This window comes from Barbus barbus, assembly GCF_936440315.1.
Source record: "Barbus barbus genome assembly, chromosome: 7".
NCBI lineage: Eukaryota > Metazoa > Chordata > Actinopteri > Cypriniformes > Cyprinidae > Barbus > Barbus barbus.
In genome coordinates, this window is record NC_136735.1 from 943,354 (window position 1) to 966,500 (window position 23,147).

Below are 23,147 nucleotides of genomic sequence, written 5' to 3' on the forward strand. Positions count from 1 at the left end.
GTGTTCACTGCTGTGTGTGTGTGTGTGTGTGTGTGTGTGTGTTCACTGCTGTGTGTGTGTGTGTGTGTGTTCACTGCTGTGTGTGTGTGTGTGTGTGTGTGTGTGTTCACTGCTGTGTGTGTATGTGTGTGTGTGTGTGTGTGTGTTCACTGCTGTGTGTGTGTGTGTTCACTGCTGTGTGTGTGTGTGTGTGTTCACTGCTGTGTGTGTGTGTGTGTGTGTGTGTGTGTGTGTTCACTGCTGTGTGTGTGTGTGTGTTCACTGCTGTGTGTGTGTGTGTGTGTGTGTGTGTGTGTTCACTGCTGTGTGTGTTCACTGCTGTGTGTGTGTTCACTGCTGTGTGTGTTCGTTCACTGCTGTGTGTGTGTTCACTGCTGTGTGTGTGTGTGTGTGTGTGTTCACTGCTGTGTGTGTGTGTGTGTGTGTGTGTGTGTGTGTGTGTTCACTGCTGTGTGTGTGTGTGTGTGTGTGTGTGTTCACTGCTGTGTGTGTGTGTGTTCACTGCTGTGTGTGTATGTGTGTGTGTGTGTGTGTGTGTTCACTGCTGTGTGTGTGTGTGTGTGTGTGTTCACTGCTGTGTGTGTGTGTGTGTGTGTTCACTGCTGTGTGTGTGTGTGTGTGTTCACTGCTGTGTGTGTGTGTGTGTGTGTGTTCACTGCTGTGTGTGTGTGTGTGTGTGTGTGTGTGTTCACTGCTGTGTGTGTGTGTGTGTGTGTGTGTTCACTGCTGTGTGTGTGTGTTCACTGCTGTGTGTGTGTGTGTGTGTGTTCACTGCTGTGTGCACTTGGATGGGTTAAACGCAGAGCACAAATTCCAAGGATGGGTCACCATACTTGGCCACACTTCACTTCAAAAACTGGTTAACAGGTCATAAACGGATCATAAAAAACATTATCAACTTAAAATATAGTACAACAACATTGGATCTTATTTTTAATCTTATTAAACTTTTGATACATTTCACACATACAAATGGCCAACTCAGACTGACTAAACCTGTGTTTTCTCTCTTTTCTTCAGTGACTAAAAGTGGCCTGACAATTCTTGTGAAAGGTTGTGCCTCTAAATATATTTGTGGGGCCCTAAAATGTTCTTTTATTTGGGATGTTTCGTGTTGTGAAGGGGACCTATGTAACGGTGACAAGAGTATCACCCAGAGCTTCAGAAATAACGCTGATGAAAGCGTCACCCAGAGCATCCTCCAGAGCTTCATGCACAGAGGAGCTAAGAGCGTCACCAAGAGACTGGTGTATAACGACGCTAAGAGGGTCACCGACAGCATGTATAATGATGCTAAAAGAGTCAACCAGAGAGTCGTGCATAACAATGCTAAGAGCGTCAAGCAGAGCTTCCTGTTCCTCTGCTGTTCTCTGCTCTCCTACTTCCTGTGGCTCTGAATCCAGACATGCTGTACAGAATATATAGCTCATGCTTCTGCTGTGCTTCGTTTTATTCTTGTACTATCATTTTATCAAATAAAATTCATGACCTAATTTCTGTAGTCAAATGTAATAAAGCTTGGCGTGCTGGAAATACGTCCAAAACACATGCTGCAGATTATTTCTTAAATCATGATTATGTTAAGAGACAGGCATGAAAATGATTTATTCAAAGCAGGAAAAATCTCATGTTTGGTTTATCATGAGTGTATATTAATATAAATATAAACTCATGATGATGGTGGATGAGGAGATGATCCTCACAATGTAAAGTGCTTTGAGTGCCTAGAAAAGTGCTATATAAATGTAATGAATTATTAATATTTGCATTTCCACTATGAGTTGCAGATGACAAAGGCAAAAAGAGAAATAATCAGATATGATGAGCATATTTCACAAAAGTTTTGGTCTGTTATTTTATTTGAAGAATAAACAACCGTAAAAAAAAGAAAAAAAACTAAACGATGAGTTGCTTGGCTTTAATAAATACTATGCTACTATAACAATATGATCAAACACATGCTATCAGCTGCTTGTTCACATGTTGCTCCACATGTGCCTAAAACTGTCAACATCAAATGTACTGAGTTCACTGCAGGAGCAGAAGAAAAACCCCAAACTCGCACAGGGACTTTAACACACAAAAGCAGACAGATTTCAAAGTCTTTTATATAAATAAGGAGAGTATGCAGGGGAAATAAGGCAATGACACTTCAGCATAAGCCCTATTTGGACGGTAATTGTTTCTCAGGGGGACGTAAGTGATTTTCACCATATACAAGGGGAAGTTGGTGATTTTAATGCGGTCTGAATCCAGGACGTCCTGTAAAAATCCCCGGCCGAATTACCTGTTTTTTGACAAACACCAAGGTCGTGTGGTCATTTAATTGCCGTCCAAATCCACATCTCTGAGTTTACAAGAAGAAATCAATTCAAAATGCAGTGTTTAAACCCTTTTTGAACACCGTACGGTAACTGTTGTACTTCGGTGTAGTTTGCATACATATATATTTCTGAAATGCTGGAAAGTGTTTAAAAGAACAATACTTAATAACTGCTCCAGCACAGCGAGAGAGAGCAGAAAGAGAAGAAAAGCAAACATTCAAAATGGATCTTTATTACGGCAGCAGCAGGTATGCAATACAATTTTAAAATGTGTATTTATACTGAATATATTGAATAAATCGCCGTCAGAATCCACGAGTTTTATCACTGAGATATGTACATTTTTACAGACGTCTATATGAGAAACAATTACCATCCGAATCGGCCTATAGACGACAAACACTGAAGTGAGAAAACCAAGCGCTTGGTGACATATATCAGTGACTGATGATCAGCAGATGTGGAACTTCACTACAGACCATTCAAACAAAAGAGGAACAAGTGCTCCGGAAAACAGGAACAGAAACCAAACATTCACACCTCCACGACTGCACTGTGAAGCTCATCTAAACTCAGATAAGAGTTTATAACAGATATAACAGACTTTCTTAAGCCCGTCACTATTGCAAAACTGAGCTCAATACTGTATTTGTTTCAAATGTTGCAGACTTGTATTATCACATAAAACACATTCCCATACACTACCCAAAACTATATTATATACATACTGTACTCAAAGCACAGTACAGGAGGTCTTGTAAAATTAACCAAGAGCTGAAAATATTCTCTATTTATTGCTTTTTTCAACTAAAAATTCCTCTAGTCTGACTCAGGAGAGAAATCTGCAGAGATCAATCACTTTCTACAATCCAACACAGACAGCAGATACACCTTTTGACTGGAGCAAGCGTTGTGGATTCTGTCCTAAAGTGATGATTTGAAGTTGAAATGCTAAAAGAGAATGGCCACTAATCTGGCACTGATTTCTCAATAACTCCATCACTAGCTGACGGATGCTGTTGCATCTCAAACTGAAGTCTTAATTGTCTGCTCCAAAGGTTTGAGTACTGTAGGCTAAACTCACAGTTAAATCTCTTTTAACTTGAAATAAACCAGCCTTGACCTATATATGGGGTTCTGGTTTGTGCTAGTTTGTGGATTATAAAATAAAATCCAACACCTTGTTCCTGGAGTCAAATTTCATAAAGCTTGGCAAAGACGTCCACTTATACTGCAGTAATAAAGATTATTTCTTGCAAAAATCATGAAATCATGTTCAGAAGAGACATGCATGAAAATAATTATTCAAGCAGGAACAATCTCATGTGTTTGGTTTTTCATGAGTTTGTATTAATATTTGCATTTGCACTACCAGTTACAGATGCCAAAGGCAGAAAGAGAGAAATGATCAGATATGAGCAGTAATTTCATAAATGATTGTCTAATTTATCTAATATGTTTTGTGTATTACTAGCATAAGAGGAACAAAGTCTAACTGTAACACGTCATGTGATGAAATTTCAATTTGATTCTTAAACTGAACTGATTTGACTCCATATCCATCGATCGTAAAGTCTTCAGGTAAACCAGTTTTTCCTCAGGATTACAACTCAACTAATGCTGTAAAATATAACCCTCAAGTTGGTACATAATACTACGAAAAGTTAAAATTAACAAGAGCCCAAACTATCAAAATCCATGGCTATTTATTTTCAGATCAAATTTAAAGTGATCAAACGGCTCATAAGGCCAGTTTAAAGAAGGCACATGTATAAACTCTGAATAAATACCGTACATAATTTACAATAGACTCGATTTTGATTTATCTTGACCCCCAAACACATTTCTAGTTCGATTGAGTTAAAAAAAAAAAAAAAAAAGTCAGCGTTCTAATTCTTTAAAATATCATAATTTTGTAGGCTAAATAAAACATTTAAATGGTGGCTATCAACAAGGCTTGTATCATAAAATGAAAACATCACAATCAATAAGTTAAGATGAAAATGAAAGCTTTTATTTGGCATTACTCAACCCTAGAGTTGTTTCCCTAACTAACGAGTCTGATGGCTTTCCTGAGGTAAAAGGGTTAACTGTTTGACTGGCGTTTAACAATTACGCCAGAGATTATATATTCAATTATTTTTCACCATACCTTCTGATTCAATCCATATTGATCTCGAGCTGTAACGGTCATCACCGAGGGAGAGATCAGATGAACCGTTCATTCTGCCGTTAAACCGTCCGAGAGACTGCTTCGAAGGAAATTTGAATTTAAGCGCCAACCGGATTTCCGTTTAATCTTCGCGCGTAAATAACAGACATCTAGAAGAGCAGACTGGTAATAATGGGATTCTCAGAAAATGCAAAACAAATGGAAAGCTGTATCTCAAAAAAAAAAAAGTTTTCAAATTTAATCAGCAGTCATTGATATTTTATTTTACTTTCAAATGTAAAAGGTAATTGCACAGAGTCTGAAATTCTTGTAGCTATGTGTGTTCATATTCATTATCCTGAAACCTTGCACACCGAGTCCGATGCTTTTGAATTAATCCATTGCAAAGAAAAGAAAAATGGAGTACTAAATGGAGTCTTCAAGCAGTGAGGATGATTTTGTTGTCCTCTTGCTTCTTAAAAAGAGAAAAGAAAAGGAAATATTGGATCTGTCCAATCCTGAACAGTACTTGACAATTGCCATTCTGGACTTTGGCGTTCGCTGTACAATGGCTCTGAACCGTCAAAACACCTCTCCAAATGTGAAAAAACAAACCTGATCCGAATTGTTTTTTTAAATGACGGACAAATTTGGAGGTAGTGTAAACGTGATTGACCGTGTGAGGTCTTATTTAACGTGCGCAAACGTCTGACTCCGTGTGCAGTGATCTTAAGACTAGTTTAGTGGATGAGTCTGACTGTAGTAGAGGTTTCTCGTCGCTCGGCTCTAAATATGGAGCTACTGGAGTCACTTCATTTTGCTATAATCCAGCAGTGAGGTCTGAGGATCAATCCTACACTTAAATATCTTAAACAGCGGTGTTGCGCTAGTTTTGGTCCCTGTATCATTCTGAATCTGTAATAAAGAGCAATATCAGAAAGATCTGAACAAGGCAAAGCCAATCATTGGTTAACTCGGTTCAGTCTGAATGAACAGCTCGACACAGACGTACTAAGAAAGACTCTTTAATTTCATCTCCCCTGGAAAAGGGAACATTTCAACATTTCATACAAAAAAAATACAAGGATATGAACAGGACATTCGTGATGACATCATCAGACATTCTTTGACACGTTCTTTTTCTCACCGTTAAACTAAAGACGAAAAACCCTCACAAGGAATAAATAAACCTGCAGGACACAGACACTTAAAATGAGGGAGCGCTGTCAGAAACCAGGTTAAAATACTACAGGACACTCATACTCTCACTCATACTCAGACAGGAAATGGCTCAGTAACTTCAGCACCTTTAAAACGCTCTGAACTTGGGCCACGCGAGGAGAGGTCACAGGAGGTCACAGACGACACACGCTGGGCGTCAGGAGATAAGTGCAGTCTTCTGATTGGCTGTCGATTACACCCGGACTGAGCGAGGCTTCCGATTGGCTGCTGAGCCTTCGCTACCAAACCCGAGGAACGTCGAAGAGCGGTGGCGGCGTCGTTTCAGAAGCTGTGCGACAGAAAACAAATCAAACGCTGGAGTTCAGCGGACGAGAGCTACGTGCCGTACGTCAATGTAAACGCTCACCGTCTGACTTCCTCTTCTTGTGTCTGCGGCTCCTTTTACCTTGACTCTGATTGGCTGAGGAGTCCTCGGGCTCCGCCTCCTGCACTGGACTCACAGAGGCTCTGCCCTCATCAGGCCTGGACAAACAGCAGCCAATCAGACGGAGCCACGACATCATGCGAGTGAGTTAAAGGGGCGGGGCACTTACTGCAGTCTGGGCCAATCACAGGAGCCAGCGACCTCAGCGTTCGTCTGCGAGCAGCTTCCTGTGACACAAGCGAAATTAAACATCTCACGGTAAAGGTGCAGTATGTAATATTGACAGCTAGTGGTTAAAATGGGTAGAGCTGTCCAAATTCAATATGGTTTCTCCCTCATCTTCAGACTATGTCCTCTCACGCGGGTCACCAGGTTGAGAACACAACAGGAACATGCTTAAATGATAAAGGAAGGTGACAAGCCTTGATGAGTCCATTTATTTTACACGTTTAAATATGACTCTGGTCATAGAGCTTTTTAGTTGCATGCCGAGGCTTTAGATCAGGTAGAATCTGCGAATCTGTGTGACTCCGCCCACTGACAGTTTACCCAATGATATTTCAACAGTTATACTGTATATATACACAGGTTGCCAGTTATATAGAGAACCCAGTGTAATGCAGCCAGAAAACAAACTGGGTTTTCTGACAACTGGCAACCCAGACTGTTGAAATATCATTGGGTAAACTGTCAGTGGGCGGAGTCACAGACCAAAACAAAAACAGACATTCTGACACGGAACAAACATTTTCAAAGAAGAACAACTGGCTGTAACGGTTTTTCAGAGAAACATGCATGTGAACTTTACATGATTGCTAAATATCTGCAAATGTATGACTCTTTATGCTATTACAGCAGTGTTACCATAAATGTTTATTAAATGCTAAATTATAATAATAAAAATGTGATAAGCAGATATACTGACAGCCAATCAGAATCCATCTGACTTTAAAAGAAGCTTGAATATATAAAAAAAAAAAAAAAAAAAAAAAAAAAAAAAAAAAAGAAAACATTTACGCATTTATAATGAACAACCATTTCATCTGTTGGTGTGGACACTTATACTGACCGTCAGTCTTGATCTTCTTGACGCTGCTGTAGTTCGTCCAGCTGCTGTCAGCATCTTGATTCTGCTCCTCTAGAGACGGACTGATGCTCCTCTTGACCGCCTGCAGCCTGAACACACACACACACACACACACACTCATATGGTTAGGTGACTGCCTGACTGGTGGCATGCATCTGAGGGACTCTGTGGGACTCACCGGCTGAAGCCCGAGGCGGCGCTGTAGGACGTGTCCGCCCAGCCGTCATTGGTCCACTTCCTGCTGGTGTGTGTACTCTTCTGTCTGGACTGCAGGTACTCTGCGTAGGTCTGGATGCGGTAGCTCTCGGCGTAGCGGCTGGTGTTCATGGCTGCACAGACGGCAGATGTTAGCAGACGATCGGCTCACGCTGAAACTCAGCAGAGCATCTGAGAGTCTCTCACCTATCTGAACCTGCTCCGTCTGACTGAGACACACGAACGCCGACATGTCATCGATCCACGACACCTGGATGTTCCCTGAGACACGGCAGACACAGATCAGCACACGCAGACAGTCTGTGTGTGTGTTAGGGATGCGCGGTATACCGGTACTGGAAAAGTACCGGTATATATTATATTTCAAACGGTACAATATCATAATTTTGCTCAATTCGGTATTTCATACGCTGCAGTTGCGAAATGCACCTGTAGGTGGCAGTGCTTCCCAAATTGCTGCGCAACCGGTAAAATGTGACAACAGAACAAGCGATGGATCAAACAGATGAAACTATCAACGCACCCGAGATTAATAAACAAAGAGAACAGTAGAAGTGAAATACGGCATTACTTAACAGATGACAAAGGTGAAGGAACTGACCTCACTGCACCTGTATGCAAGCGTTGCTATAAATCATGCGCTTCCACAGAGAACACATCAAACCTATAAGCACTTGTCACTTGCTCATCCTGATCTTTTCAGGTGAGTGCATCATTCATAAATTCAGATTTAATTTGAACTTTTAATTTACAACTGATCAACGCTCATACAGATGTGATACAGTAAGATCAAACGTGCATGTGAGACGCTAGAACCAGTGAAGTTTTGGTCATATAATATATACACTTGCATTTCATACAATCCAATATTAATTGGATTTGAATTGAGCAATAATTTTGCTATTCATTTTAGTATCAATGATATGAAGGGAATATTTCTGCTGCGCTGCCGCCCGCTAATAAGAAGCAGCAGAGAGAGAGATTTATTTCATGCTTTTTCTTTGGCTGAGTCTGAAATCTGAAAACAATCTGAGAGAGAGAAATAATAATGTGATTTTGAATATTACTTTGACTGTTAGAATAACACTTTACAATAAAGCTATATTTATTGCCTTAATTGCGCAACTTCAGTTGTATTTTTTTTTCCTTCAAACTCAGTCAAAATGTAACCCATGTTCCCAGCAGGCCAGACATTTTGTTTGCACTGAAAAGATAAGAAGATTTGAATATATTTTCATCTTATTACTTCAGTTAGCCTTTTTTTTTTTTTGTCTCCAACATCAAAATGTAACCTATGTTCCCTGTAGGTTTTTTGTTAGTTTGATACAAAGTTATTAAGATATGAATCTGTTTATTATTATTATTATTATTATTATTATAATAATAAAACTGTTCTAAATTCACTTATCTTTTGAGGCTGGTTATTTGTCACCTATGGTATCGATACCGAGGTATTACATTCTGGTATCGTACCAAAGCCAAAATTATGGTATCGAGCCATCCCTTGTGTGTGTGTGTGTGTGAGTGAGAGAGAGAGAGAGTGTGAGCGTGTGAGTGAGAGTGTGTGAGTGAGAGTGAGAGAGAGAGAGAGAGAGAGAGAGTGTGTTACCAAAGGCGCTGAAGAGCTGGTACAGGTCACTAGTCTTCCACTCTTTGGGGAACGTGACATACAGGACATGATCTCTCTTGGGCTGCACTGAACACACACAAAACATTTGATAACTGACACTGTATAATGCTTGAATGAGGAGTGTGAGTGTGTGTGTGTGTGTGTGTGTGTGTGTGTGTGTCTCTAACTCTTACGGTCAGGTCCACTCATGTTCAGATAGGGAATGTCAATCACTCTCATCAGGAATAATCTGGAAAACACGACCTCATGAGACTCCGATTCAGACCTGTGTGCACGTGTGTGTGTGTGTGTGTGTGTGTGTGTGTGTGTGTGTGTGTGTGTGTGTGGGGCTCACTTGTTGTAGAAGGGTTCGAGGAGTTTGGAGCGAGCAGAGATGTAACTCTTTGGAGGCGTGAGAAAAGACCCTGAGAGTAAAAGAGAAACGCAAAGAACTAAAACAAAACCCACTGACAGACAGTTCAGACTGGAGGAGCAGATCTAAAGCTGCTGTAACACTATTTCAACAGCCACACTACGGAACAAGACTGATAATTGATATGCTTTTTTTAGCTGGTTGGTTTGGTTCATGAATTTCACTACTCTTAATTATTCATAAGACTTTTTAGACATTATTATGGGGGAAAAAATGCTTCTGGAAGCAGATCACTGCGCGCACACACACACACACACTCACCCAGGTAGTTTGCCATGGAGATGAAGCACAGTCCAGTGATGAAGGCATCATAACCGGCTTCATGAAGCTGCTCTGTGGACGTGTCGTAACTCTGGAGGCCTTCAGGACACTCTGAACACACACACACACACACACGTATGAGGCTGGAGAGCAACAGGTGTGCCGCAAGTCTGAATGCGTGAGTGAGTGAGTGAGAAAGAAAGTGTGCGAGTCTGAATGAGAGCGAGTCATGTGTACACGTTTGAGTCTGAATGTGTTTGTATGAGTGTGTGAGAGAGAGAATGTGTTACCGGTGGTGGGCGATTTGAAGGGTTTCTCTCTCAGCTGTTTGTGCAGTTCAGCCAGTGATGTGTTGCTAATGATCTCCTGTCACACAAATACACACATTAAACACTCATTAAACACACTGCTGCAGATCACTACTGAACACACACACGTGACACACCTTGAAGGGCTGCGTGGACGCCATCAGCTTGGTGTCTAACAGCCTGAAACACACACAGAGAAAGAGAGAGTGTGAGCTAGTGCAGACGTGAACAGATGCGCATGATCACGTGATCAGAGGTTACCTGGGAAACACAGACATGGCCACCTCCTTAAAATCATCCAGCTCCTGTAACACACACACACACACAGCTGATCAGACTGTGACTTGCCACACTATCCCACAATCCTCCAGTGCATGCTCATGTTACCTCAGGCAGCGGCCCACAGAACTGATGGATGGTGTGCATGACGTCCAGCAGCATGTTGTGGCCCACCACCAGTTTGCCCTGTGTCACACACACAAGCAGGTCAGGATGGGTCATATCAGAATAATAAGAGTGTGTGTGAGAGAGAGAGAGAGAGAGACCCACCGATTTAGAGATGGCTCTGATAACCCTGGAGAAACCCACAGCATCATTCAGCTCCTCCTGCAACACACACGATCAGTCAATGAACGGACTTCACATCACGGCATCATTCATCCAGAGGTCATGTGACTGAAAACACACCTGCTCTCTCAGCTGCTTCTGCTGTTCTCTCCTCCTCCTCTCCTCTTCATCCACCTTATTGATCTGAATGAACCGCTCCTTCTGATAACACACAGACACACACACGATCAGAGCCTGCTTGTTATATAATGTGCACTAACGAGTGTGTGTTTGTACCTTCTCTGTCTCCAGCGTCTCCACATGAAGACCTTTAGAATACCTGAAACACAGAAAACACCAGACGCGTAAAGAGACCGAGCTCATAACACACACACACACACACAGAGACAGGCTTACTTTGAGTTGAGTGTCTGATAGATGAGCTTCCTCTGAAAGCTGAAACACACACATGATATTAATGCTCATATTCAGCTCAGATCTCCGTTACACACAAACACTATTTTAATGAAGTCTGTCAGTAACAGGAGTGTGTTTCTGACCCGGTGCAGGGCTCCAGATCCAGAGTCTGATCCGAGTTCTTCAGAAGAGCTTCAACCTTCTGCCTGCAACACATCACCATCACAGTTTCCCATAATGCTCCTCACTCACTACAGAATGAATTACAGCTCCAGCGTGAACATGAGTCCAAATACTACCAATATTACTAAAATTCACTTAAAACCAAATTAAGCAAAATAGATAAACATCATGCTACTGTTACTTCAGCACGGTTTACAATTCTGAATGAGCTCTTAGTTTTAGTAATTATGTAATTTTGCCACTTATTTTTGAATATTTCTATTTCTTGTTTAATTTAGTTTTATTTCCATTTTAGTTTGGTTAGGTAATTGTACCACTTTGCTCAATTTACTTTAACTTCAGTTGTTTCCCAAGGAAACATTTCAAATTTTCTTGAAGTTTATTCTTTTAAGGGTTGTAATTGAATGATTTTTTAATAGTTGTAGTTAACAAAAACAATGATATAGAATTACAAATAGTGCAAGAATAGCCAAAAGCACATGCATATCAATTATATACCAAATAAGCTCATTTAAACACACAAGATAAGCATCTACTGAATTAATTTATAACAATTACTACAAATATGACTTTCAAACTGTCATTGTGTGTGTGTGTGTGTGAGAGAGGGAGAGTGAGGAGTGTGTGTGTGAGAGAGGGAGAGTGAGGAGTGTGTGTGTGTGTGTGTGTGTGTGTGAGAGAGTGAGGAGTGCGTGTGTGTGAGAGAGAGGGGGAGAGTGAGGAGTGCGTGTGTGTGAGAGAGAGGGGGAGAGTGTGAGGAGTGCGTGTGTGTGAGAGAGAGGGGGAGAGTGTGAGGAGTGCGTGTGTGTGTGAGAGAGGGGGAGAGTGTGAGGAGTGCGTGTGTGTGTGAGAGAGAGGGAGAGTGAGGAGTGCGTGTGTGTGTGAGAGAGAGGGAGAGTGAGGAGTGCGTGTGTGTGAGAGAGAGGGAGAGTGAGGAGTGCGTGTGTGTGAGAGAGAGGGAGAGTGAGGAGTGCGTGTGTGTGAGAGAGAGGGAGAGTGAGGAGTGCGTGTGTGTGAGAGAGAGGGGGAGTGAGGAGTGCGTGTGTGTGAGAGAGAGGGGGAGTGAGGAGTGCGTGCGTGAGAGAGAGGGGGAGAGAGGAGTGCGTGCGTGAGAGAGAGGGGGAGAGTGAGGAGTGCGTGCGTGTGAGAGAGAGAGGGAGAGTGAGGAGTGCGTGCGTGTGAGAGAGGGAGAGTGAGGAGTGCGTGTGAGAGAGGGAGAGTGAGGAGTGTGTGTGAGAGAGGGAGAGTGAGGAGTGTGTGTGAGAGAGGGAGAGTGAGGAGTGTGTGTGAGAGAGGGAGAGTGAGGAGTGTGTGTGAGAGAGGGAGAGTGAGCAGTGTGTGTGTGTGAGAGTGAGGAGTGTGTGTGAGAGTTTGAGGAGCGTGTCTGTGTGTGTGTCTGTGAGAGAGAGGGAGAGTGAGGAGTGTGTGTGTGTGTGTGTGTGTGTGTGAGTGAGAGTGAGGAGTGTGTGTGTGAGAGTGAGAGTGAGGAGTGTGTGTGTGTGTGTGTGTGTGAGTGAGAGTGAGAGGGAGAGTGAGGAGTGTGTGTGTGTGAGAGAGAGAGGGAGAGTGAGGAGTGTGTGAGAGAGAGAGGGAGAGTGAGGAGTGTGTGAGAGAGAGAGGGAGAGGGAGGAGTGCGTGTGTGTGTGTGTGTGAGAGAGGGAGAGTGAGGAGTGTGTGTGTGTGAGAGAGGGAGAGTGAGGAGTGTGTGTGTGTGAGAGGGAGAGTGAGGAGTGTGTGTGTGTGAGAGGGAGAGTGAGGAGTGTGTGTGTGTGAGAGAGGGAGAGTGAGGAGTGTGTGTGTGTGAGAGAGGGAGAGTGAGGAGTGTGTGTGTGTGAGAGAGGGAGAGTGAGGAGTGTGTGTGAGAGAGGGAGAGTGAGGAGTGTGTGTGTGTGTGAGAGAGGGAGAGTGAGGAGTGTGTGTGAGAGAGGGAGAGTGAGGAGTGTGTGTGAGAGAGGGAGGAGTGTGTGTGTGAGAGAGTGAGGAGTGTGTGTGTGAGAGAGTGAGGAGTGTGTGTGTGAGAGGGAGAGTGAGGAGTGTGTGTGTGAGAGGGAGAGTGAGGAGTGTGTGTGTGTGAGGGAGAGTGAGGAGTGTGTGTGTGTGTGAGAGTGAGGAGTGTGTGTGTGTGAGGGAGAGTGAGGAGTGTGTGTGTGTGTGAGAGAGAGGGAGAGTGAGGAGTGTGTGTGTGTGTGTGTGTGTGAGAGAGAGAGGGAGAGTGAGGAGTGTGTGTGTGTGTGTGAGAGAGAGGGAGAGTGAGGAGTGTGTGTGTGTGTGTGTGTGTGAGAGAGTGAGGAGTGTGTGTGTGTGTGTGTGAGAGAGAGGGAGAGTGAGGAGTGTGTGTGTGTGTGTGTGAGAGAGAGGGAGAGTGAGGAGTGTGTGTGTGTGTGTGTGAGAGAGAGGGAGAGTGAGGAGTGTGTGTGTGTGTGTGTGAGAGAGAGGGAGAGTGAGGAGTGTGTGTGTGTGTGTGAGAGAGAGGGAGAGTGAGGAGTGTGTGTGTGTGTGTGAGAGAGAGGGAGAGTGAGGAGTGTGTGTGTGTGTGTGAGAGAGAGGGAGAGTGAGGAGTGTGTGTGTGTGTGTGAGAGAGAGGGAGAGTGAGGAGTGTGTGTGTGTGTGTGAGAGAGAGGGAGAGTGAGGAGTGTGTGTGTGTGTGAGAGAGAGGGAGAGTGAGGAGTGTGTGTGTGTGTGAGAGAGAGAGGGAGAGTGAGGAGTGTGTGTGTGTGTGAGAGGGAGGGAGAGTGAGGAGTGTGTGTGTGTGAGAGAGAGAGGGAGAGTGAGGAGTGTGTGTGAGAGAGGGAGAGGGAGGAGTGTGTGAGAGAGAGGGAGAGGGAGGAGTGTGTGAGAGAGAGAGGGAGGAGTGCGTGTGTGTGTGTGAGAGGGAGAGGGAGAGTGAGGAGTGTGTGTGTGAGAGAGGGAGAGTGAGGAGTGTGTGTGTGTGAGAGAGGGAGAGTGAGGAGTGTGTGTGAGAGAGGGAGAGTGAGGAGTGTGTGTGAGAGAGGGAGAGTGAGGAGTGTGTGTGAGAGAGGGAGAGTGAGGAGTGTGTGTGAGAGAGGGAGAGTGAGGAGTGTGTGTGAGAGAGGGAGAGTGAGGAGTGTGTGTGAGAGAGGGAGAGTGAGCAGTGTGTGTGTGTGTGTGTGTGAGAGTGAGGAGTGTGTGTGAGTTTGAGGAGCGTGTCTGTGTGTGTGTGTGTGTGTGTGTGTGTGTCTGTGTGTGTGTGAGAGAGGGAGAGTGAGGAGTGTGTGAGAGAGAGAGGGAGAGTGAGGAGTGTGTGTGTGTGAGAGAGAGGGAGAGTGAGGAGTGAGTGCGAGTGAGGAGTGTGAGTGAGGAGTGTGAGTGAGAGTGAGGAGTGTGTGTGTGAGTGAGAGTGAGGAGTGTGTGTGTGAGAGAGAGAGGGAGAGTGAGGAGTGTGTGTGAGAGAGGGAGAGGGAGGAGTGTGTGTGAGAGAGGGAGAGTGAGGAGTGTGTGTGAGAGAGGGAGAGTGAGGAGTGTGTGTGAGAGAGGGAGAGTGAGGAGTGTGTGTGAGAGAGGGAGAGTGAGGAGTGTGTGTGTGTGTGTGTGTGAGAGTGAGGAGTGTGTGTGAGTTTGAGGAGCGTGTCTGTGTGTGTGTGTGTGTGTGTGTGTGTCTGTGTGTGTGTGAGAGAGGGAGAGTGAGGAGTGTGTGAGAGAGAGAGGGAGAGTGAGGAGTGTGTGTGTGTGTGTGTGTGAGAGAGAGAGGGAGAGTGAGGAGTGAGTGCGAGTGAGGAGTGTGTGTGTGTGTGTGAGTGAGGAGTGTGAGTGAGTGTGTGAGTGAGAGTGAGGAGTGTGAGTGAGAGTGAGGAGTGTGTGTGTGAGTGAGAGTGAGGAGTGTGTGTGTGAGTGAGAGTGAGGAGTGTGTGTGTGAGTGAGAGTGAGGAGTGTGTGTGTGAGTGAGAGTGAGGAGTGTGTGTGTGAGTGAGAGTGAGGAGTGTGTGTGTGAGTGAGAGTGAGTGAGAGAGTGAGGAGTGTGTGAGTACAGAGAGAGGGAGAGTGAGGAGTGTGTGTGTGTGTGTGTGAGAGAGGGAGAGTGAGGAGTGAGTGTGTGTGTGAGTGAGAGTGAGGAGTGTGTGTGTGAGTGAGAGTGAGGCGTGTGTGTGTGAGTGAGAGTGAGGCGTGTGTGTGTGAGTGAGAGTGAGGCGTGTGTGTGTGAGTGAGGCGTGTGTGTGAGTGAGAGTGAGGCGTGTGTGTGAGTGAGAGTGAGGCGTGTGTGTGAGTGAGAGTGAGAGTGAGTGAGAGAGTGAGGAGTGTGTGAGTATAAATGTGTGAGAGGAGCATACGTGTGAGTGTGCGCGACAGTGAGGAGTGTGTGTGTGTGTGTGTGTGAGAGAGAGTGTGAGGAGCGTGTCTGTGTGTCTGTGAGAGAGAGTGAGGAGTGTGTGTGAGAGTGAGGAGTGTGTTGTGTGTGTGTGTGAGAGAGAGAGGAGTGCATGTATAAATGTGTGAGAGACTCACTCCACCGTCCGGATGAAGTCTCTCTGGTCTTCAGGTACATTACAGACGCCCAACCCTGAGGTGGGAGTGTACGAGACTGGCCCCGCCCCATTGATCTGGCTCCGCCTCTCCTCGTACTGCTCCCTCAGCTGAGACTCCTCCTCCTGGGTCAGGTACGGGATCCCTACGGCAACCACAGCTGTCAATTAAACACACAGCGCACTCCAGCAGCCAATCACACGACAGAAACCAAACTCACTGACCGCTGCGGAAGACCTTGTTGAAGTCGAAGCCCTGACTGGCCAGGAACTCAATGCTGGAGCTCTGGAGGAAGAGGAGGAGTCAGAGTCAGGTTCAGGAGCATCAGTCTGATTCACTCGTGACACTCGAGCGTCTCTCACCTGACAGATGAACTTGATGTCTGGAGACGTGCGGCTGAAGGGTTTGGGGAAGATGTAGAAGTTGAAGGCTTTAGTGATGTACCTGTGAGACGGAGACAGATCATTTCCACATCTAAACCAGCTCCAGATCATTTCCACATCTAAACCAGCTCCAGATCATTTGGGATTCATTTAAAATGATAGAAATCACATATTGTGGCAGAACATATTTGCAATGGTTATATTTAGCTCCAATTTACAATGTTTGTGTTATAATTTTTCGGCAATTCAGTTTGAACTTACTTTATTTCAGTGCTACATTTCTAAACTTATGTGCATCATCTAATATTTACATTAATATTTCCCAGAATTAAAGAATATCACATTCATCATATCATGCCACATTAGGTGCACAATACTCATAACAAAAAAAGACAAGATGCATAAAGGTTGTGAGTTATGAAATTCTGACACTCAAATATTTTGTGATCTCTTATTTTTAATTCTTAAAAATAAGAACAAAGAACCCAATACAAACAATAGGACAATTTTAAAAATGCAAATGAAATTAAGAACGCGTTAAGTTTTTCAGATAGCTTTAGGTACAAAATACTAAAAAAAAAAAATTAACTAACGTGTTAACTTTGAATAATTATTTTGTATTGAAATTGTGAATAATTGGTTTTGCATTTTGTTCCCTAATCGCTGGATCATGCATGACTGTAGGGACTGAAATGATTAAACCAGGAGCGCTGGGTAAGGGTGCTGTGATGCTCACGTGGACTGGTTCTGGTCGTATCTGAAGGTGCAGACGCCGAACTGGAAGAGCAGGAAGTTCATGGAGTGCTGCAGGAAACACACACTGAACATCACACACAAACTACAGCAGATCGTCACAGAGCCCAGCGATCGACATGTGCACAGACAAACACCTCACGCTAAATCAGGACCATCCTGCTCCGTTTGACATCTGTAAGTGTGCTCATTCTGAACAAGCTTCATTCTTGTTTTCAGCACCGTGCAATTGCTAAATATTACACATACAGGAGTTTTTGGAGAATATACTAACATGCATTGTTTATTCTAAGTTAGGCAAGAGTTAAAAGTGCAATTATGACATACTGACAGGGATTTACAGTAATATTAATACTGAACTGATGTTCAATGATATCTTCGGTGAATACATCTAAAGAAATCTCAGACTGCTCGTCAAACTCGTATCTCATCACTCTTACAGCAGGTGCGACGCTTTTACCAATTACTGATCAAATCAACATCTTTCATTGATTTAAAGAGACAGTTCACCCAAAAATGAAAATTGTGTCATCATTCACTCGTCCTCGAGTAGTTCCAGACCTGTACGAGTGTGTTTGTTCTGCTGAACACACAGGAACATATTCAGAAGAGAGTTTGTAACCAGGCTGTTCTGAGGCACCGTTGACTTCTATAGTAGGAACCAATACTGTGGAAGTCACTGGTGCCCCAGAACTGCTCTGATTCCCTCATTCTTCAGAATATCTTCCTCTGTGTTCAGCAGAACAAACACATTCAGACAGCTCTGGAACTACTCGAGGACGACTGAATGACGTGAACTATCCCTTTAATCTACATCTAGATTTTAATCAGTAAAAGTTGTCAATGTTCTACCAGTCCATTTTTCATATTCTGTAAATTATAATGCATTTGTGAATTGATATAATGTTTCAGTTTTTAAAATATATATTAATTCTTTTGCTTCATGTTTTGTTGTTAGTGTTTAAAAGAGCAAAAAAAAGCAACATTAAAATTGTCTGAATATGTTTCAATGTACTTTAATACTGTGTGTGTGTGTGTGTGTGTGTGTTTACCTTCCTCAGTTTAGTGTATCTCTCCTCTGGTGTGTCCAGTCCATTGGTCAGAGCACTGACTGACGGACCATCACTGATTCCTACAATAACACACACATTAACAAATCTCTCTCTCTCACACACACACACACACACACACACACACACACACACACACACACAATCTCTCTCTCTCTCACACACACACAATCTCTCTCTCACACACACACACACACACACACACACACACACACACACACCTGTGAATTCTCCGTCTATAGAGATGAAATCCGCCTCCTGCACAGCGCTACACACCTCTGGAAGAACCTCCTTAAAATCTGCAAACACACAGATTGTCACACATTAACACACACACACACTCTCGCGGGAGCGCGCTCACACACACGCCGTCACGTTAGCTCGCGCGGTGTGTGGGTCTGAGTGCGGTTTAAATGCGATAGATTTGGTTATTTTGATCGTCTTACTCTGTCTGGTGACCTCCATCCTGTAAAGCAGCGATTCACACACAACCACACACTGGAAGCTTTAACCTGTGCCGCCGGAAGCAGTCGCTCGCACTTCCGGTCGCTGTGTGCTCCTGCAGGAGGCGCTCTGAGGCCCGCGGTGACCCCGAGACACGTGTAACATACAGATATTAAACACAGTTCTCCAGTCATCATCACAAGCCACTGCTCAGCACAGACTAAATTAACAGCTCATTTATATATGGCTTCAAAGTAAATCTAAATTCTTGCAAACTGCTATTCCTTGAATCACGAGCTCTTTATTATGTCTATAAAAACATGCATAGTGCACATTTAAATACTAAATAAAGACATATGGATAAGTTCAAGTTTATTTGTATAGCGCTTTTTACGATACAAATCGTTCCAGCTCTACAGGAAAGTATGTTTCCACAATATATTTATACATTAGCCTACAGAACCTTAACATGTGTAAGTTATGGCAACATTAGGTGATTCTGCACCAAACTGATCATCATGCCCAGCTGACGGAGATGCTGCAGTTTTATTTAACAGGCCTTCAGACACATGAAAGATCTGGAATTAACATGTTTTTATCAAATTAAATGGATCAGAAGCTAATTAGCCTAAATAGAACTACATGAATTCTAAAGAATTTAATTCATTTTTAAAGTTATGTTTAGAGAAAATGCCCACCATGTTGGCAACTTTTCAGTTAAATGAGTTGATATTTTCACTCTACGAATCATTTGATTTAACCGGTTCTTCTTAGTGAACCAGTTGAACCGGTTCATCAAATCAGACTGAATCGTTTCAAACGGGTCGCGTCTCCAGTAAGCACTAATCCACAAATTACTTAAGTTATACACTTTTTAACATGACTCCCTCTGACTGGAAATAAACCAATATCGTGCAGTTATTCAGTTACTCCAACAGTACACTGACTAAACTGCTGTGAAAAGAACGGCCTTAAACCATGAACAGAGAAACCAAAATTCCCTTGATCTTTTGACATATAAGAGGTCATTGTACTATAACAACATCCTGTAAGTTTCAGAACTCAAAACTTTCTCTTTAGTCTAAAAACAGCTTATATTGAAGGCAGTCTGCCAAAACGACAGATTCTGGAATGTTCTACTCTATGATGTAATAGTGTGGACAAGACCCGCCTCCACAGAAGATGATCAACACCTGCTTCTACATCACTGCCTGTTTAGCCCCGCCCACCGATTCTACAGCACTGCCTGTTTAGCCCCGCCCACCGATTCTACATCACTGCCTGTTTAGCCCCACCCACCGATTCTACATCACTGCCTGTTTAGCCCCGCCCACCGATTCTACAGCACTGCCTGTTTAGCCCCGCCTACCAATGCTACATCACTGCCTGTTTAGCCCCGCCCACCGATTCTACAGCACTGCCTGTTTAGCCCCGCCTACCAATGCTACATCACTGCCTGTTTAGCCCCGCCCACCGATTCTACAGCACTGCCTGTTTAGCCCCGCCTACCAACATCACTGACTGTTTAGCCCCGCCCACCGATTCTACATCACTGCCTGTTTAGCCCCGCCCACCGATTCTACATCACTGCCTGTTTAGCCCCGCCCACCGATTCTACATCACTGCCTGTTTAGCTCCACCAACAGAACAGTGTTTGCGTTGCCTTCCTTCTGATCCCAATGTTAGCAAAGAGTGAATGAACTTTATTTCTAATGAAGATCCAGACCGCAGCAGTAAGAGCTTGTTCCTTTGTTCACTTCATTTTTACCACGAATTCACTTACAAACAAGGCACAGTTCGACGCAGGATTTTCAGAAAGATTTAATCTAAAAGACAATATCGGATCCAACAGTAATGTCGCAACACAAGTGTGAGTAACTGTTTTTCTATAGGATCACTATTGCTTTGTCTGTTAAACATATCATTATATGTATTGAGTTGTTTATGCGTTTTTGACCTAAATCACAGCGGCATCCATCTGTGAGGAATGTAGGCTGTCAATCAGCCAATCACAGCAGTGGATGTTTACTTACGAGTCTATGATCCTCCAGGCCTCTTCAAACAGAGCGTTCTGATGAGAGGGGTTAAAACAGGACAGAAATTGGCTATTACTTCTAAATTATGAGGTTTTTTATGTAAAAATCTTGATAACATTATAAGTGGACCTCAGAGAACCGTACAAAATAAAAAAACAGAGGCAGTTCTTGACCCCTTTAATTCAGACACCTGCATGTCCAAACAGTTACTAAGTTAAGTTTGGTCCTGGTCACTGCATGATGTTCATGTTCTCAGTCACACGCACAATGAAGTAGCCTCTGTGTGTGTGTGTGTGTCAGGGATGCGGTGGAAAAGCTGTTTCCTGCTGACGTGAGCCGACGGAAGAAGCCCATGCTGAGCGATCCGGGGTTCTGTCGTGCTCTTCAGGTGTTCCAGCAGCAGGAGACGAGACAGGCCCCTCGCGCAGCTCCACCACAGAACCCACCACCGATCAACATCGGAGTGTTTTACTCCAGAGTCATGACGGCGCTGACCTTCATCATCACTGTGTGTGTGTGTGTGTGTGTGTGTAGATGGTGGTGTTACTGTACCATGGGTTCAGTACTGACTCCAGTCATGAGGTACTGCTCAGTAAACCACTCAGCAGGTGGAGCGCTGATGATGTCACTCTGTGGATGGAGCACCTGGGCATCTGGACCAATCAGTATAAAGAAACCTTCCCGCAGGGAACAGATCGATGGCAGGTAACAAACACACACTCACAAAGAGCATTTATCAGTCCTGGAGACCCACAGCACTGCACATCCCTCGGTGACCTGTGACCTGTGTGTGTGTGTGTGTGTGTGTGTGTCAGATTACTGTCTGCTCTCAGTGATGAAGATCTGTCTGCGGCTCCGTTCAACATCGAGAATCAGTCTCACAGACAGATCATCCTGGAGGAACTGCACAGACTCTAAGAAACCACAGTCTCACTCAACCTCTGGCAGTATAAGGTGAGTGTGTGTGTGTGTGTGTGTGTGTGTGTTTCAGCACACAGCACTATTAAATCAGGTTTGTCCCAGAGCTGTCAGGTGTCTCTGTGTGTCTGTGTGTGTTGACCACAGCGACTAACGCTGTTAATCATCACGTGTGTCTGCAGGATCTGTATTTAGGGAAGACTCTGTTCCTGCTGATTAGTCTGAGGAACGTCCCTCGTCTGACACTGCTCTACCTGTTCCTGTTAGATTATGAAGACACGTTCCTGCCCTTCATTCACACCAGCTGCCCGGCAACACCAGACCGTCCCACCGACACACCGCTGGTAGAACTGGATATTATACATATTTGTATATATATATATATATGTTGTGATTCTCCTCGAATTGGGTTGGTTTGGTTTGGTTCATGGCTTATAACACTATAACAGAGCTTTTTAATAAACCTCTTTGGGAACATTTCAAACAAAACCCTGTTCTGTATCAGGAGCGTCCGGGCTGGTGTCAGTGGACAGAGTTTCTGCTGATGTACTTCCTGCTGCCCCATCAGCTGCTGTCTGTGTTCGCCTGGCAGTGGATGAGAGCTTATTACTGGACGGCAGGTTTGGTCATCGCTCACGCCGCTGGACGCTGTGGAAGAGAGGAGGTACAAACACACACACGATTCATGTGAGGTTTTTAACACATACATCGAGTCTGACATTGAACCCGTGTGATGTCTGTGTGTGTTGTGATTGCAGGACGCTCCCTAAGTTAGTTTGGCTTCAGATGTTTGCAATGTTGTTCAACAGGTCTCTGTTAGTGCTGCTGTGGCCGCTGATGCCTCTGTTCATCATTAATATTGAGATCTACACGCAGCTGTATTTTAACCCCTTCCTCACTGCAGTGCTGGTGAAACGAACACTCCTGCCCGCAGACACACAGCACAGGCCCTGACACACACATTATACATCAAACACACACTTTTATCATGTTTGTTAAGTGACTTACATTGCATGCATGCCACACATTTGATCAGTTCATGCATTCTCTGGGAATCGAACCCATGACCTTGGCGTTGCGAGCGCTGTGATCCAGTGTTTGAGCCTCAGGAACACCACAAACACACATCTGTGTCTCGGTCATGCTGGGACTTTACACTCACAATCACCTCTCTGCTTTCATATTATAATCAGTTTCATAGTACTGTAAGTTTCTGACATGTTTCAGTTTCATGCTTTTAATTGTGAAAAATAAGTATTTTTATAAATTGATTTCATGACTGTAATAAACGGAGGATATATATATTTAATAAAAAATGGTGGTTGTGTGACTCATTTTCATATTAGATAAAACTCAATTTAGAATAGAAATATGATGTATATGAAGACAAATGTACAATGCAATAAGAAACACCACTGCTACAGCTATTACAAATTTGAATCATATGGACATCAATGAAATCTTTATTTATTTATGCTTTCCTGTAGCTTTCCTGTAGCTCAAATAGTAGAGCATGGCGCTAGCAACGCCAAGGTCATGGGTTCGACTCCCAGGGAAAGCAAGAGCTGATAAAATGTAAAGACTGTAACTTGAATGCAATGTAAGTTGCTTTGGATAAAAGCGTCTGCTAAATGCATAAATGTAAATGTAATGCTTTAGTATTCACTATTGGTTGTCATACAGCAACAGAACAGTGTCCTACAAAGCCTTTTATAAAGACAAAAACAATTCACCCCTTTCTAAAATTCCAAGGGCCATTTAGCCATCTGAGAAGAAAAAGACAACTTTTTTTGTGTACAATATTATTTATTAACACCATTTATTAAAAACATGAACTAGGATGACTCCCGTTGATGGCTCTCTTGCTGCTCTCCTTTAATTGTTGTTCAGTCCTCTTGTCAAAGCACACTACTGAAAAAAAG

General features: G+C 43.8%; 1 protein-coding gene across 2 annotated transcripts; it reads right to left on the bottom strand.

The window, feature by feature from the left end:
• Positions 1-5,485: 5,485 nt before the first annotated feature.
• Positions 5,486-18,377, bottom strand: parn (poly(A)-specific ribonuclease (deadenylation nuclease)). 2 transcript variants are annotated; one of them, XM_079421424.1, is made up of 26 exons: positions 18,274-18,377; positions 18,049-18,126; positions 17,810-17,889; positions 16,741-16,808; positions 15,984-16,065; positions 15,846-15,906; positions 15,604-15,766; positions 11,103-11,165; positions 10,960-10,998; positions 10,840-10,882; positions 10,684-10,764; positions 10,546-10,602; positions 10,384-10,461; positions 10,258-10,301; positions 10,134-10,176; positions 9,979-10,054; positions 9,689-9,799; positions 9,350-9,419; positions 9,189-9,244; positions 8,995-9,081; positions 7,572-7,646; positions 7,348-7,498; positions 7,152-7,258; positions 6,252-6,309; positions 6,104-6,180; positions 5,486-5,986 (listed from the first exon to the last, which is right to left on the bottom strand). In XM_079421424.1, exons 1-26 carry the CDS (start codon positions 18,290-18,292, stop codon positions 5,937-5,939), a joined length of 1,917 nt encoding a protein of 638 aa, XP_079277550.1. In that variant the 5' UTR covers positions 18,293-18,377; the 3' UTR covers positions 5,486-5,936. The 2 variants fall into 2 exon arrangements, with proteins under 2 accessions (XP_079277550.1, XP_079277549.1); XM_079421423.1 differs by having other exon boundaries at positions 6,065-6,180.
• Positions 18,378-23,147: the final 4,770 nt, after the last annotated feature.

Excerpts from the sequence above, each read along its gene's own strand:
- parn (XM_079421423.1), bottom strand. Across the intron at positions 17,890-18,048 it reads TATAGACGGAGAATTCACAG|GAATCAGTGATGGTCCGTCA; the intron begins GTGTGTGTGTGT and ends GTGTTATTGTAG. Across the intron at positions 9,245-9,349 it reads CTCGAACCCTTCTACAACAA|ATTATTCCTGATGAGAGTGA; the intron begins GTGAGCCCCACA and ends CGTGTTTTCCAG.